This window comes from Rhinopithecus bieti, unplaced genomic scaffold (assembly GCF_001698545.2).
Source record: "Rhinopithecus bieti isolate Rb0 unplaced genomic scaffold, ASM169854v2 scaffold_26424, whole genome shotgun sequence".
NCBI classification, from domain to species: domain Eukaryota; kingdom Metazoa; phylum Chordata; class Mammalia; order Primates; family Cercopithecidae; genus Rhinopithecus; species Rhinopithecus bieti.
This window is the reverse complement of record NW_016811744.1, coordinates 53,909-71,505: the sequence shown is the minus strand read 5'-3', so window position 1 is coordinate 71,505 and position 17,597 is coordinate 53,909. Positions and strand designations below refer to the sequence as shown.

The 17,597-nt window shown below is 43.7% G+C and overlaps 1 protein-coding gene across 6 annotated transcripts in view; it reads right to left on the bottom strand.

Annotated features, from left to right (window-relative positions):
- The window catches only part of HECW1 (HECT, C2 and WW domain containing E3 ubiquitin protein ligase 1), a 172,902-nt gene that overhangs the window by 115,659 nt on the left and 39,646 nt on the right, over positions 1 to 17,597 (bottom strand). For 3 of the 6 annotated variants that reach the window (XM_017894935.1, XM_017894937.1, XM_017894933.1), the window contains exons 3-5: positions 11,468 to 11,610; positions 7,080 to 7,180; positions 4,157 to 5,512 (exon numbers count right to left, since the gene is read on the bottom strand). In XM_017894935.1, coding sequence (XP_017750424.1) covers positions 4,157 to 5,512; positions 7,080 to 7,180; positions 11,468 to 11,610 — 1,600 coding nt within the window. The remainder of the gene's footprint in view (positions 1 to 4,156; positions 5,513 to 7,079; positions 7,181 to 11,467; positions 11,611 to 17,597) is intronic. The other 3 variants (XM_017894936.1, XM_017894938.1, XM_017894934.1) reach the window with 1 other exon arrangement.

The following is a 17,597-nucleotide window of genomic DNA, read 5'->3' as shown; positions in this document are numbered from 1 at the left end:
AAGGGCCAGAGGGCAAGGGTCAGGCCTTTTCCTTCTTCTGTCCTCTGCTGATGCAAATAGCAAGTGTTCCTTTATCCCTTGGGTGAAAAAGGAGAGAGACTGAAAAATGGTGGTCAAATGGTTGTAGGATCTCAAATGCTGAATATTTCCTAGAATATCCACACATGGAAAGGATGATTATTTCTTCTCACTCTAGTTCTATAGAACTGATCAAAAATAAAAATAAATTAATTAGGAAGAAAGGTGGGTTTAATTTTGTGATTTGATTCCTAGAGCTAACTGGCAAACAAAAGTAGAGATATATTCAGGAACAAAGGGTCCTTTGAAATGTTAAATATAGAATATTATTTGTTGAGCAAATTCTGGTATGTTACTCAAATCCTCTGGGTCCTTGGAGACGCTAATGGAAAACAATGAAGGTTCCTCTCATGCCGGCACCCAGTTCATTGTGGACAGACTGCTGTTTCAAAGATGGGCTCTGTGTTTAAGTGGATACCACACTCGTGTTTGTTTGTATATGTGCTTAGTGTCAGAAATTAAACAAAACCATGGTACAGTTGTTATGTCATCAGCTGCTGCATTTTTAATTTAGTTTCTTTAAAAACAACAATAGACTTACCTCTTGAAATTAAGGCAACCAATCAGGTTAATTACTCCTCCAAGCTAGTGGAAATACAATACTGTCGACTGCCTGGGGTTAATGGAGCTGATCCCACCTGCTTGTGAACCCCAAGCAAATGCAATGATGTGACCGACATATCTCAGCCGACTGAATGGATGGAGGCACTGAAGAAGCAAGCAGTTCTATTCTGCACAAGGACAGGGCTCCACATCATCACCCTTGCCTCAAACACAAAGCAAGTGTTGAAACCCGCCAGAACCTCCCAGAAAGAGATCTATTCCTCAGCTAAAAGCAAGCAACATCCTTTTAAATTCCCTTCTGTTTATAAATTATGTGACCTAATTGTAGAGAAAGATAGGTTGCCCCGCATATTATTTGAAGCAAAGTGATTTATACCTAATAATGTGAAAATGTCCCTTGAATTATAAAGTACAGGAAATGCAAATTCAAAGGATTGTTTTAGATGCTTTATACAACATAATTTAAACAGCTACCCTCACTGCTTGTCCGCCTGGGAAGAACCCTCACTTGGTGGGAGGCAGAGTGCTTTTGTAGTATAATCTCATTCAGTTTTCCCAACAACCCATTGAGGGAGATTCTATAATTATACCCATTTTGCACATGAGGAAACTGAGGCACAGAGCAGCTAGGTAACTTGGCAAGGAAGTGGGAAGACTGTATATAAATCCAAGAGGCCTGACTCCAGGGCCTGAACTCATACCCATGACATTATATTACTCTTCATTCGTCTGCAGAAAGTCTTTTAAGAACTATTTTAAATTGAACTTTTAAAAAGGAGCTATTCATAGAGGGAAATGAAGCAAAAAGTATGAAAAGAATACTAGCCCGTATAGTTGTCAGTTCAGACTTAGAAGAGCGTTCCTCTAGAAATTGTTGCCACCTCATCTATGTGGGCACGTGGACAACAAATCCACATGAATTAATCTAATGCAGTTTCTCTCTCTCTCTCTCTTTTTTTTTTTTTGACTGAGTTCTGCTTTTGTTGCCCAGTCTGGAGTGCAATGGTGCGATCTCGGCTCACTGCAACCTCTGCCTCCTGGGTTCCAGTGATTTTCCTGCCTCAGCCTCCCAAGTAGCTGAGATTACAGTTGCCCGCCACCATACCCAACTAATTTTTTGTATTTTTTTAAATGGAGATGGGGTTTCACCCTGTTGGCCAGGCTGGTCTTGAACTCCTGACCTCAGGCGATCCACCCACCTCGGCCTCCCAAAGTGCTGGGATTACAGGCATGAGCCAACACACCCAGCCATCTAATGCAGTTTCTACAGTAAAGGAATTTGCAGTCTTGGAAGTCAAGGCGAGAGAGCAATAGGGATTCTTATGGAAGCAGAGGTCATCCACACAATCACATATCAGGCAGGTCATGTCAAAGCCCTGCTTTCTTGAAGCACCTGCTGTTGTGAAGCCTGGTGGCAAGTGAGGGACAGTCCCACAATGCAGACACTCTTAGCTCGGGGACTCACTGCTGAAGGGGGAAGGCTGGCTGGGAAGAAGTCACATGCCAGCACGTGCATGGCCTTCAGGAGATCAAGAGACCCCTTGGGAATCTTTGTATTTCCCCTTGTGATCGCCATAGTGAAGCACGTAGGTGCTTCTTAACCTTTTCTGTGTTTACACGCTGTAGAGTTCTGGAACTTAGACATTTCTTTAGAAACTGCCAATGCCAATGCAGAGATGTCCACTGTGGCTCTGAAACACTTTCTCCGCTTCCACCTGCTAGACTGTTCCGCCTCTCTCTCAAGGGCAGGGATGTGACTTTTTTGTTCGCCAAACATGCTTTTATATAAATTTACACTGAGCCAAGTTTCAATTGACCGTGTGTAGATTATCTCCCAACATGGGGGCCAAAAGACTGTGCACTAAAACAGGGTTGTATGGTTCTGAGCTAAGAAAAGTGTCAGTACACTTTTCAGTACTAAAAGCTTTTTAGTGAGAACAGTTACTTAATTTTTTACCTCTTGACCCACAAAGTCTAAAATATTTACTATCTGGCTCTTCACAGAAAAAATTTGCAGACCTCTGTAACTCAACATCCCTGCCAGCTCCTACGTGTGCCTTTTATGTGGGAATCCCCCAATCTCCTTTTGTTGTATTATTTTTAATTATGCTGTAATTATCGAGTAATGTCCATACATCACCTGATGCCAATCCATTTTCCTGTGCCCAGTGCATTACATCTGGCCTAGAATAAAGGAAGTCCTCAAAACATCCTTGTGACAGAAAGGCATTTCCCATTCCCTTCTCCTCACAAGAGGGATTTTCCATCCCACTCCTTGTGGGTGCCTTTCCATGCTGTCTGTTTGACCTTTCTGCCTATGTTTCTTTTTCTCTATCAATTTCCTTGCGTTTCTCATTTTTGCATGTGCCACCTTCTCTCACTCTTTTTCTGAAATGTAGAAGCGGGCATTATTGAATACTTAAAATTATTTTTTTAATGCTCACTTTAGCTCCTGTTCAAAAAAGTTTGTAGGCACCTCAGCCTACAATTGTTTAGGTGCTAAGAATTCAAACATAAAGAAACACAACTCTGGCCCTTGATGAGCTTACAATCTAGAGAAAATACCCCGCCTTTTGTTGGAGGCTAATTTCAACAGCAGAACAGCAAAATAGCAGAGGCTATGTTTTTCTCTTTAAAACAACTGAATTATTTCATATTATTATGTGACTTCTCAATTTTTTTTCCCCAGTCATACCACTGTCACTTTACTGGAAGACAATTCCCACTCCTGGATAAGGAAATGCAAATTAATTTCACATATAATTCCACAGGCATGACTGAGAAAGAACATCTTTGGTTAAAACACAGAATATGTTTGAAAACTAATGGTGGCAGCTTTTGGATTCGATTCTTATTGGAAACAAAGTGATTTATACACAATCATGTTATTTTCCCTTTCATTAGCCAACAACAACAACAACAACAACAAAACAAAACCAACAGTAATAACAAGAATTGAGTGGACATAAATAATGACGAATATATGTAGGCTAGACATATCTACATGTACGTACATGGGCTAGTTGAATTCTAAAACAGAGGTAAAATCTGTTCTTCAACTAATATTAACATCTATTGCTAATCTTCCATGTGCTTTGAAAGTCAGCAGATATTTACACATTATCCATTTAATGTAGATAGATTATTTCCCACATATATCATTTGATACTAGTCTTGGGGCTCTGGCTGCTGTCAAGACTAGGATAACATGTACACTAACCACTTCTGGTGATTAGTTAAAACAAACATAGAAGCACACATACAAGTGCACGCTCACATCCAACCAGTCATAATTCCTGGTGTGTATCTGAGACATGGTGGGGTGTCAGCTACTCACAGTCATCTATACTCAAACACAGATACACATGCACACATATATGTACAAGACAGGCATACATTGCCCCAGCAACCCCGTTTGACACCGATCCCTCGCCCCTCTTGTTTTTAAACTGTTGGTGACACCTTTGTCCCCCTGACGGTCCTATTCTCACTCTGATCAGGTTTGAGGTCTAACCTTCTCTCCGATTGCTTGGACCTGCCACGGGGGATTCCAGACCTTCCGGGGTTCTTTCCACGTGCCCGCTAGGGGCGGCCAGCTCGTCTTGCCACGGCCCAGCACCATTCGTGGACTCCGGGTCCAGCTCAGGGCTCTGCATGGAGTCGGGCACCGACTCGAACGCGCTGTTCTCCTCCTCCTCGTCATCTTGCGAGGAGAAGACCGTGCTCTCGGAGATCTTGGCGCTGTCTACGGAGGAGAAGCGCGTGTGGCTGGCGAACCTGTTGCCGTTGTAGCAGGAGGGGCTGTAGCAGGAGGCGCTGTAGCACGAGCTGCTGTAGCAGGACGTGCTGTAGCACGAGGAGCTGTAGCACGAGGGGCTGCAGCAGGACGCGTCACAGCCCTCGCAACTGTGGTCCCCGCCTTGCCTGGGGCTGGAGTCGCTCTCGCTGCCGGTGCTGGGGTGCGTGTCGCCATCCTGGGCCGCGCCATTGGCCAGGCTGGAGAAGTGGCCCCCGGAGTGGCCAGGGTGCGCCATGCCTGGAGTAGCCCCCTCGGGCTCTTCTCTGTCCTCTTCCAGGGCAGACGGGTCAGCGGCCACCGTGTCCACCTCGCTGAGCCCATCCTTCTCCGAGGAGTCCTTGAGGGTAGACTCCTCCTCCGCGCCGTCCTCCTCCTCTGCCGCGCTGCCGCCCTGGGCCGAGGGCATGCTGTGCAGCAGGGTGTGGATGCGGATGTAGTGTGTCCGCGGGGTCTCGGGGTCCCCGCAGGCTGACGCGATCACTGTCTCCAGCTCAGACACAGGCAAGGAGCAGGGCCTGCTTTTTCTCTTCACCGAGGCCCGCAGCTGCAGCCTGCCCTCTCCCTGCTCCAGGGTGGACACATCTCCTTCCTCCTCCTCCTGCTCCTTCTCTTCTTCCCTTCCAGCCCGGCTCTGTGTCGTTGCTTTCTCCTCTAAGGGCTCCTCCTCGGTACTGGCTGGTGCTTCACTGTCTTCCAGCAGCAGTGCTGAAGCCTCCTCACCCAGGTCCAGCTGCTCGGCCAGCTCTTCCGCACTGGGGGCAAGCTGGATGTCCTTTTGCACCTGGGCCAGGAGGTCCCCAGCCCCTTCAGGTCCCACAGAGACCATGCCCTGGTCTCCTGCCTCCCTGATGACTGCTGCTTCCTCAGCAGGTCTGGAAAGCTCCATGCTTTGGTTCCCTGGACCATCCAGGACACTGCCCTCACCCAGCTGCTCTGGCTTCCAGCTCTCAGAGGACTCCGGTGCCTCAGATCGAGGTTCCCCACTGCTGCTTTCCATCAGGTTGTTCATGGGGCTGTCCTGAATGGGGGCTGACTCAGGCTCAGTACTCAGGGAAATCTCCTCGTCATCTGCTGGTAGGAAGAAAAATATGTCATTTCTCCCAGAAGAGAGCATTGTGGTGTTAGGATACCCTGTGGGACATGTAAGCCATCACTAAGGGATTTCTACATTAGGATATTGAATGTCAATTGATGAGGGTTCCTCACTGGCCAGAGCTCTAGTGAAAAATTCTGTAAGATTGAGTTCTTGCTATGTTAACAACAACTTGCAGTCATGGATATATTTCTGAAATCTGTTTCAAGGGAATTCATGTTTTGGTTAAAATGCCCGAAGCCTAGCACTAACCCAGTTCTGGGCACACAGTAGGTGCTCAACAGTGTTTGCCACATGGAATGACTTCCAGGGATGAGGGTAGTAGTGGTGTTATTTATAGCTCCTTGATGATTCTATTTAGTTAATTGCATTTGCTCAGAATGTTTCCTACGCTTAGGTCCTGCAGGGTGGCATAAGGGGTAAGTGGTATTCTCATGCAACCAGAGAGAAGAAAAAGGCTGGATGAAGAATGGGAACAATCACAGTCATTCAATATCTCAGGCTGGAAGGTTCCCAACATTCAGAGTTTATTCCAATTTGAAAAAAAAAACAAGGTCTTCACCTTAAGCAGCCATTCAAGGGGTAGTAGCCAGTGTTTAACTCTACCTTCCTGCAGTTCTTCTACTGGATTCCTGCCCATTTCAAATGCACTAGTGCAATTCACTAAAGAAAATCAGTCCCTCTGGTGAGCTATAAAGCTGTCCTTATGGCTACACCAAAGGACGAGTCAGTTGTATTCTTAGAATATAGAAATAGACTGAATTTGAAAAGACGAAACAGTCAAGGTGTTTTCTTACAATCTAAGTCGTATAGTGGCATAGGAAAGTACACCTGGAGTTTAACGAGTGGGTAGTGATAAACGCCAGGCTTTAAGTTCTTAAGAGCTTCATTAAACTTAACAGCAACTTGTAAATGGTCCAGGAGGTACTAACAGTTCTCAGTGTGATCTATATTGAGATGTATGGGGGCTACAGAAGAAGAGCAAAAGTAGAATTATGAGGCATATTATCATTCGTATTTTGAAATCTGTTTAGCATTAAATGGAATATTGGATGATTCTGGAGTTTTCTGTCCTATTTATACTTTTCATGTTTTTCTGTGATATTATAAAAATTCATTGCACAATTATAGTTCTTCAACATGACATACTTCAGCAACTGGCTAGTCTATATCTAGTTACTAGGTAGAAAGATGTTTCACGTTCATTCATTCATGTATGTGATGATTAAACACCTGTGTGGGTGCTGGGAGTAGGATGATAAATAAGACAGAGCTCTCCATCCATGTTGGCCTCATTGTTAATCTTCAGTCCACTGTCTAACCTCTACCTTTGGGTCACTAGAATGAAGAGAATCTTCTCCATCAGAGGGACAGCAACCTGGCTTCCAGAATAGATCACTGGCTTCTGGGCCTCAAATGGAGAAGATAGAGAACCACAAAACCTAGGATATGTCTGGAGAGAACCATGGTTATTGTATTTTAGAGAAAGGAACCATACTTATGACACTAGCCTAGGACAAGACATGAAGTTCATGCTGAAAATACCTGGGTGGATGGAGGAAGTGATCTCAAATCGGAATTGCAGCTGTCCACTCACATGATCTGTTGGAAGCCTGCGGCCAAGTGTGTAGCTGACCACCCTATCCCTAGAAGGAAATAAGCACCATCACAGTTCTGGTCAATACCTCTCCTCCTAATGACCATGCAGTGTGCTTTCTACACCAGTGGGTGAGGCAGGCAAGCCCAGGGAAGTCCTGATGTGCTCAACAGCAATACAAAACTGTAAGGAAGTCCTTATCGAATACAGATGCCCCTCGACCTACCGTGGATTACGACCTGATAAACCCATCAAAAGTTGACAATACTGGCAAGTCAAAAATGCATTTAATACATTTAGCCTTCCAAACATCATAGCTTAGCCTAGCTTACCTTAAAAGTGCTTGGAACACTTACATTAACCTACAAGTATGCAAAATCACGTAACACAAAAACGAAACTATTTTATGATAAAGTACTACTATAGAGTACGGTATCACTTGTTTACCCTGTGATCACATGGCTGACTGGGAGCTATGGCTTGCTGCTGCTGCCAGCTTCACAAAAGTATCATGCTATGTATCACTAGCCCAGGAAAAGATCAAAGATCAAAATTCGATGTATGGTTTCTGCTGAATTCACTGTAAAGTAAAAAATGATTAAGTTGAACTAACTGTCTGTATTCTAAAGCAGGGGTAGGCAAACTATAGCCCAAGGGCTAAATGTGGCCCACTACCTGTTTTTGTGTGGTTGTGACATTTTATATTTTAAATGAAAATGTGAAAATTATATGAAATTCAAATTTCAGTGTCCATAAATAAAGTTTAATTGGAGCATGGTCATGCTTGTTAGCTTACATATTGTCTGTGGCAACTTTCATGCTATAATAGCAGAGCTGAGTAATTTAGACAGGGACTGTGGGCCTTGCAAAGCCTAAAATACTTACTACCTGGCCCTGTACAAAAAAGTTTGCCAACCTGTGTTCTAAAAGAGAGAGAGAGAGAATAAAAAAAGACACGGCTGTCCCTGGTCTGCTTTTCCTGTGCAGATTGCCATTTTCCAAATATGTCCTCAACGATGGACAGTGCCAGCAGATACATATCTTGTGGTATATATGTAATGTCTAAGAAAGGATGCTGTCATGGTTACTGGAGAGTCTGTGGGCGCTACAGAATGGCACCTGCTCCAGGATGAAGCAGAACAAGACTTGTGGGTTGGGTTCTCTGACTTGAGACCTTCCACTTAACACCAACTGCAGGGCTCCACATGTAGGGACCCCGAGTCTCCACCCTCAACTTTCGTGCCATCCCCTCCACCCACTCAAAGCAATTTCTTAATTATAAAAAGAAAACTTTCTAGAGGCAATCAACCTGAAACTTTGCTATTATATTTTCATTAACAATACAGCTTCAGCAGAGTAAATTACCCCTTAACTTGGCCTAAATAGGAAGAGTGACCACCTTAGGATATTCAGGAGTTAACAAACCCAGGGTACACAGTAGTAACAAACACATAGCCCCAAACCAGTTGTTATTCAGATGACTCTGTATTTATTCCATTTATTAGTTTGTGACATGAAAATAAAAAGATAAATCACTGGCTGATAGTGTTTTAATGTTTCTTTCTAGAAAACACTGGCATTATGAGATAAACAACAAGCCCCTGACTTAAAATTGTTCTTTGATAGGCCATGATTTAGTGTTTGGAGTTCCTCAGAAGTCCATTAAGCAAAGCATTATATGTAGAAAAAAATAGGAGGAACCTCAGTATTTTGTCTATTTAGAAAGAGCCTTTGGTCAATATTATGAAGTACATCTAATACGATCATAACAAAGACATCCTGAACCCAAAACTTAATTGAAATCAGGGGAGGCCTAAAGACAATCAGACAGTGGCACAAAAATTACATTTATTATGCTTTGCATTTACTTTCCGGGCTTTTCTTTTTTTTTGCTTTTCACTCACTTAACAAATATTTTTTGAACCCCTGCCATGTGAAAAGTGCTGCAGTTCATACAAAGCATTTCATACATTGCTCCTGCCTTTAAATAGCTTATGTCCAGCTGGGGGCATAAGGTAGGACCACTAAATAATGGTTCAAGGCAGACAGTGACACTTCAATGCAAAGGTGAGATGGTTAGAGTTAGAGGCAGAGAGCCAATTGAAGCCTGGGATTTTACAGGCCAAGGAATCGAGGTAGGATTGGAAATCAGAGTGCGTGTGTGCCCAGGGGGGAAAGGTGCAAATATCTCAGGGCAGGGAGGGAGCCGGTACAGGTGGAGCCAAACGTTTCAGAAGCCATCGATGCAGGGGGCTTTATAGGGAGTGCATGTGCTGAGGACAGAGGGAAACTGCGGTGCAAAGTGGATTCACTTTTGTTATGGGTGCACAATGGGGTTCTGCCATGGCTAAGGCTGCATGGCCACTGCTTCCATGGCCATCACCCCAACACTCTGCTCCTACCCACGGTGGGACACCTCCGGAAGGGGCAGCACTACAGAAGTGGCCTCCAGGGGCTGTGGAAGCAGAAGGCTTTGGAGGAGGAGCTGCTCTGCCCCGCCACCAGGGCGCAATCTGTCATCCCATCAAAGAGGGTGGGAGGAAAAACACCTCCATGGGTTGCTGTTGCAGCCTCTTGGAGAGGTGTAAGCTCAATCACACTCGATCTGTGCTCTCCATTTCCCTAGGTGGCAAGAACACTGGGAAAATCATAGCTAGCCTTCTTCTGGTCGGGGACACCCTTTTCTACCTCATAAACTTGCTTTCAGCTGGGGATGTGCCTTTCCACAGTGGGAGTCTGGGAGAGCGGGACAGTGCCAAGAAGATAGGAGCTAGCAGCTTGGACTTAGGAGAGAACTCAGCATGGGAGGGCAGAGGGGCTCTGTGGCTGCAGCGAGCTGGAGGGAGAAGTTCTGTTCCATAGGTACAAATTGATATCTAATGCATGCTGGGCGGCAGTGAACTAGGTGCTGCGGTAGAAAGAATTCCACACAGCCCCTGTTTTTATTCTCCAGCCCACCCCCTGGCAGAGGTGCTAACAGCTGTGAGAGCAGCCAGTAGGGCAGAGAAGGAGAGAAATGAAAAGCGTGGCCCACAATAAACTAGAGAATCAGTCCCAGGAACCCTGAGAGAAGCCTGTTGTGCAGGGATCGCCCTCAGGCTTTGGAGAGACACAGGTAAGAGTCTGACCTCCGGCTGGATCTCTGCCACCCACAAGCCTTGGGTTTACATAATTATTGATCCTTTTGAAGCCTTGTTTCCTCGTGGAGGAATGGTGGTAAGGCTGTCACAGAAGCATTATGAGGACTAAATGAAATAAAAAAGATCACAAGGAATACCATTTTCTTTTGTGTTCCTACTTACTATGTGCCAGTGACCATGCTAAGTTCTTTATGTACACTTTTTATCTGTTTAATCCTTACAACCATGAATGACAAGTGCAAACACTGCGTGTGACGCGTGACTGCAGCTCCATAAACTCAGCTCCCTTTGGTTGGAGAGTTAGTGGCAGGCCTCTGTGCACTCCGCTGCATGCACACCATAAAGTTCCAATTATTAATAAATGTCTGTGATAATTATCAGGATTCCAAAGTCCTTCTGATAATCCAAAGAACTTTAAATTAAGATACTTGGAAATTATGCATATTTTTCTCATTCTTTTGCTATCTTTGTAAGAGTTACATTGTATATAAGGATATATTTATCAATAGAAAGCTTTATTTCGTGTTTTCAAATGTAGTCCCTGTTACCTAAAGAAATACAGATTATATATAGGGCTGTTATCTGGTTATAGTCTACTTTAATGAGAACCATGAGTGGACATGAATGTGTAAGAGACAAAACCGAAACCTATTCTCATACGCAATTGAATTCTGTGAGCATCTTAACTGCTGTCATTCCATAAGAATCATGCTTTCAAATTCTCATCCATGTTATCTAGCATGTGCAGATGCTAGTGTCCTCTAAGTAAGACACTACCGTAGTTACCCAGTATTTCATCTTGCTATGGAAATGTCACATATGATTAAATCTTACATACCAGACTGATATATGAATGAAATAATATTCTTCATAGTAAAACAAACTTGAGTTTCTACCCGTCCAGAAAAATGCCCCACTGAGGGCTTCTTTTAATACTGTTTAATAGTTTTAATAGGATTCTTTACTCTCTTGGGTAAGTAACCAGTGTTACACCATCAAGTGGAAAGGGAAGGGTTTGTTTAATTGAACAAACACTTATGTTGGCTCAGGCAACATAATTAGTAGGAAAAGCCAAGAAATAGAGTGGTAACATTTTGACTCTCTGTGAGACTATACTATTGCAGCCTACAGGCCACGTTTGGGCATGGCCTGTTGATGGGAACCTAGTGATAGTAAGATCTCAGTCACAGGTTTACCCTATGGCGTGTCTCTCCAGGAGTCTTTGAACGGGCATCGACAGCTTTCCCAAGAAGCGCTTGATGATGGGACGGCTCTTGGCAAACTTGTCCTTCACCTCAATTTCCAGCACGTCAGTGGGCAAGGACACAAAACTGAATTGCTGCAATGAAAGAATATGTCACATCAATTAACCGAGAGGCTGGAGGGCTAGCCAATTCCCAGTCCATCTGCCTTGATGCTGTCATTGTAAAATACCCCAGCTATAATATACATATATATAAAGGGTCTTAGAAATGCTGTGAACCCTGTTTATTCAGTAAATGAGGAGCAGCGACAAGATGCTTCCTCAGGGCTTAAAAACAGGCTTATTCTTTGAGATTCAAACAGTAAAATCAGCACACTTTAAAGAGAAAGAATGCCACCAAAGCCTCACCATACTTGATTGAAGGTATTATCATACTTAAAGAAAGAACAAGCACAAACTCACCTGTAATTAAGAAAATGTACTTTAAATCAACAATGCAATATAGCTTTCCATGATTATGATGGAAGAGATTTCTAGAAGTTTGGTAATACCCTGTATCCTTGAGAGGGGGAAGAGACAAGAATTCTCACACGGTTTTGGTGGGAATGCAAATTGATTTGACCTTTGGGAAGGGAACTGGCAATATTTACTGGCATTTAAACTGCAAATACCTTCAACCTGGAATTATATTTTTAGGGATTTCCTTCTGGATTAACTTGTGCAAGTGTGCAAAAGATACATTTAACAGGGATGTTTATTGGAGCATTACTAACAATAGCAGAAGACTGGGGAAAAACACAAAACTGTTTAGAAAGAGGAAACTGGTTAAGTGAAGGCTGATAAATCTTTGAAACTGAGAACTCTTCCATCCTTAAAAAGAAAGGGGTGGGCCGGGCGCGGTGGCTCAAGCCTGTAATCCCAGCACTTTGGGAGGCCGAGATGGGCGGATCACGAGGTCAGGAGATCGAGACCATCCTGGCTAACACAGTGAAACCCCGTCTCTACTAAAACTACAAAAAACTAGCCGGGCGAGGTGGCGGCGCCTGTAGTCCCAGCTACTCGGGAGGCTGAGGCAGGAGAATGGCGTGAACCCGGGAGGCGGAGCTTGCAGTGAGCCGAGATTGTGCCACTGCACTCCAGCCTGGGCGACAGAGCGAGACTCCGTCTCAAAAAAAAAAAAAAAGAAAGGGGTGAATCAACATGCACCAACATGAAAAGACACCCGAGAAATGAAGTGATAAAGCAAAGCGCAGAAGAATACGAAGAGTAGGATTCCATTTGTACTTTGAACTGCAGAGAAAATGTCTAGAGGGGGACGATCCAAACTGAACTCCAGGAAGCGGGCTGGTAGGGGAGGGAGAAAGCAGGTCTTTTACGTTTTACTTCATTTGATTCTAAAGTATTCATTTGTTGGCCGGGCGCGGTGGCTCAAGCCTGTAATCCCAGCACTTTGGGAGGCCGAGATGGGCGGATCACGAGGTCAGGAGATCGAGACCACCCTGGCTAACATGGTGAAACCCCGTCTCTACTAAAATACAAAAAACTAGCCGGGCGACCTGGCGGGCGCCTGTAGTCCCAGCTACTTGGGAGGCTGAGGCAGGAGAATGGCGTGAACCCGGGAGGCGGAGCTTGCAGTGAGCTGAGATCCGGCCACTGCACTCCAGCCTGGGCGACAGAGTGAGACTCCGTCTCAAAAAAATAAATAAATAAATAAATAAATAAAGTATTCATTTGTTAACTGGGTGTGGTGGTGGGCACCTATAATCCCACCTACTTTGGGAGACCGAGGCAGGTGAATTGCTTGAACCTGGGACGTGGAGTTTGCAGTGAGCTGAGATTGCACTACTGGACTCCAGCCTGGGTGACAGAGTGAGACTCCATCTCAAAACAATATACACAAAAATTTTAAAAAGTATTCATTTGTTAAATAGTATATGGTGTGACTTTTAAAATAAAACAGTAACAATTAAAGGAAGACTGTGCCCATCAGAAGTTGGCTTGGTCAACATTAATGTCAGGCCTCTGAGCCCAAGCTAAGCCATCATATCCCCTGTGACCTGCACATATACATCCAGATGGCCTGAAGTAACTGAAAAATCACAAAAGAAGTGAAAATGGCCTGTTCCTGCCTTAACTGACGATGTTACCTTGTGAAATTCCTTCTCCTGGTTCAGAAGCTCCCCATTGAGCACCTTGTGACCCCACCCCTGCCTGCCAGAGAACAACCCCCTTTGACTATAATTTTTCACTACCTACCCAAATCCTGTAAAACGGTCCCACCCCTATCTCCCTTCACTGACTCTCTTTTCAGACTCAGCCCACCTGCACCCAGGTAATTAAAAAGCTTTATTGCTCACACAAAGCCTGTTTGGTGGTCTCTTCACATGGACGCACGTGAAAATTACAAGTGTAAAAAGGAGACGCGGGAAGGTAAAGGTTGGCATTGGCCAGCCCAAACTACTTGGGAGGAGAAGTCTTAATTAACATTGAATGTTACAGTCCCATTGATCAAAGGCTGTGAAACACCTGAAATAAATACATATTTTCTTTTATTCTGATGAATCCTAACAGCAACCATTTTTTTTTTTTTTTGAGACAAAGTCTACCTCTCTCACCCAGGCTGGAGTGCAGTGGCAAAATCTCGGCTCACTGCAAGCTCCACCTCCTGGGTTCACGCCATTCTCCTGCCTCAGCCCCCTGAGTAGCTGGGACTATAGGTGCCCGCCACCACGCCCGGCTAATTTTTTGTATTTTAGTAGAGACAGGGTTTCACCGTGTTAGCCAGGATGGTCTTGATCTCCTGACCTCGTGATCCGCCTGCCTCGGCTTCCCAAAGTGCTGGGATTATAGGTGTGAGCCACCGTACCCGGCCTAGCAATCTTTTAACGTTAGTTGATTTCTATTTACAGAGATTAAATATGTTGGGCATGCTAACGTGAATATATTCTTTGTGGCAGTCAGGATGAGCTGGGGCATGCTGCACTAACAGCCAACTTCCAGGTCTCAGGGGCTTCAAGTTGTATTTCTTGCTCACATTCTCACTGTGGGCTGATGGAGCAGCCACCCTCTCAAGCATTGCCAGTTACAATGACAGAGGCAAAAAGAGCTCCCCCTGCAAATAAGTATTCACTTCCAAACACAGCTCCTCAGAACTAGACACAGGCCCCAGCCACCCTCAGGGAGCAGGAAGTATAATCCTACAGGGTGCCTGGGAGATGGACCGCAGAAATATTTGACAAACAGTGCTAACGAGTTCCACAGTGACCATGTAGTACATCTGATTGCCATTATAAATTAGTTTTAGTTAACTCCTATGTAACTCCTAAGAACTAATCATTCCCAGTACTGAGAAAACTGAATTATGGGCATGTCAAGTTTGAGGATCAAACCCAGGAACAGGTACTACTCTAAAAAGACCTTCCTAAGTGAGTATCCAGCCCTGTTGATTGTCTCAGGTCCTTAAAACTTCTATATCTTTGGTCTAGTTATTCCATTCTGGAGTGTATTATAATATATTTTCTAATCTAAATGCCCAACAATAGGTTAGGTACATTGTGACATGCACAAATAATAGAATAGTTTATACTTTTCTAAATTATAATAATTTATATATAAATATGTATAATTACATGTAACACTAAATGCTAATAAGATGGAAAATGCTTGTTTTGCAATGTTAAATAACAAAATCAGGACAAGTACAATTCATGATCACAATAATATGAATTATATGAATTAAAAAAGACTGGAAAAAATTACAACAGATTTTATAACAGTTGTTTTACCAAGTAAGAATATATTTTCCCCCATTTCCTTTTTCTGTATTTTCCACGCTTTCTATAATGAGCACCTATTATTTTCACAAGGAAAAACATAATCACCTTTATTAAAATGAGACTATTTCTACCTACAGTAGCCTACATGGGACACTGAAGTTAACTTATCAAAATGTATTATGAAACTTAGTGGGAGCTTCTGGGTTCTTTCCTCCCTCCACAACAACTTTCTTCTTAAACTCTCTTCACACACCCACCCCTTCATCCCAGACACTGACCTCTCTCCCCACCAGGCCCTTGTCTCCATGCCATGGTTACTGGAGTCCATGTAGATCCCCAGCTAGGTCAGGCTCTGTTAAGAACTAGTGAGTAGTCCTGAAAATGTAAAAGTCTGTCTGTTTGTGGACAAGCTACTTGCACTCATGAGCCTCAAGCCAGTATCATGGATTTCACCTGGCTACCCTGACTTGGCCTTTACTTCAAGGCTCCGAAGGAGAAACTTTGGAGTGAGGTAAACTCGGTTTTATTCCTAGCTCTGCACATCCAAATTCTGGACTCTGTCATTCACAACCGCTCCAAACCTCAGCATTTTCACCTGTAGAATGGGAAAAGGAGGCCCACGCCATGTTAGACCAAGTTTCTTCCCTCTCCATTCCTATTCTTTCCAGACCCCACCTGCCCCATGATTTACTATCACCTTCTCCTTTTGACTCTCTGGTTATTGAACTTTCTTAAGTTTACTAACTCATTTCAGCTGGCTCTTAATGACCAGTAATCCTATACCGCTGTTTGTAGTAATCTGTAGGCCTATTTCAAATGCTTAGCACGTAGACAAAAGCTATGATTATCCTATTACTAATGCCCACTCTTTGTTTCCAGAGAAACGGCCACTTCTTGGTTAAAAGACAAATTTGTGAACTATATCTGCAAAAGGTTTTTTTTTTTTTTTTTTAAAGTATGTATTGTTACCCTAAGCCCTCTGCTGCTTTGGGAATTTTATCTCCTTGCATCTTACCTCACCGGTGAAAGAACGCCAGAGTGGGAATGACAAAGCCAATGCTGGGCATCCTTGGGGGTCTGATGTCTGGCTATTTTCCATCTTTGTCCTTTACCTTAGGATCTGAGCTTTTCAGAGCAACTGTGACACATGCTTGGGCCAACCAGTGAATAAATGGCTCCTCACCTCCTCACAAGCTGTGAAACTGTCCTAAACAAAAGACTATTGGCACTCAGGTCAGAAAAGAAAGTTCCATGGGTCATTTCTTCATCAGAGTCTGAATCCTCTTTGTTGGCTTCACTTTAGGACTCAACTGTCAGACCTTTTCAACTGAGCAGCAACAGCAGGAAGACGGTTGTACAAGGCCCACCGCTGGGTCCACTATGAGCAAGCATGATGCATAGAGTATTCCTACAGGGTCAAGGGCCCTTCTGGCTAAAAGTAAAGCTTTCTTTTGTTTAAGCGCAGGTGTTGGGATTCTTACTTTTGCTTTGACCAGTGGGTCTTAGCCTTGGTTCTCAGAATAATCTGGAAGCTTCCACAATAGTACCCATTACTGGGTCCCACTCTTGACTATGTTAGACTCCCTTGAGAGAGCGGGACACTGGTAGTGTTTAAAGGTTCCCAGGTGACTCCACTGTGCAACTCGGTGGAGCACTACTGTTCTCTCAGTAATAATCTATTTTAATATCAAATAATGTTACAGTTAGGAAAATATTTCTTACACCAAATCTAAATCTTCCTCTGTGGCCTCAACATTTAGTCCAATGATCTGTAAAGCATTCTTCAAGCCTGAGTTTAATAGCTGGTTTTTTGTTAGCATTCTTATTGGCAGTGGATGGAAGTGGATCTCTACCCATTAGATGCCAGTGACACCTGCCTAGATATGACAGGCAATTCTCCAGTCATTGCCTCATGTCCTTTGGGGAAACAAAATCACCCTTGTTGAAAACCACTGATGTGCTCCTATCATATTCAATCTTCCAGAGAGATATTAGGGCTGGTGCTGCAATATAGGAGGATATTATTTGCTTTATTTGTGTTGTTTACTCAATAGGCCATTTATAGAAGTACGATGCTTAACTTACTATATTCCGTTTTGCTTCAGAAAAGATCTGAGGTAGATCGCCTCTAAAACAGAACTTTTATAAATTGAACTTAATGAAATTAAAACTGGGTAACTAACTAAAGGAAATATTTAATTGGCAATTAAGTAAACTGGTAGCAGTTGCATAATGAGTAATTTAGGCAGAGATTAGGAGAGTGTTGGTAAATAAAGGGGGCAAAGTTGTTTCCATTCATTCATAAACATTTGTTGGGTACTGGCTCTGAGCTGGGTGCTGGGACAC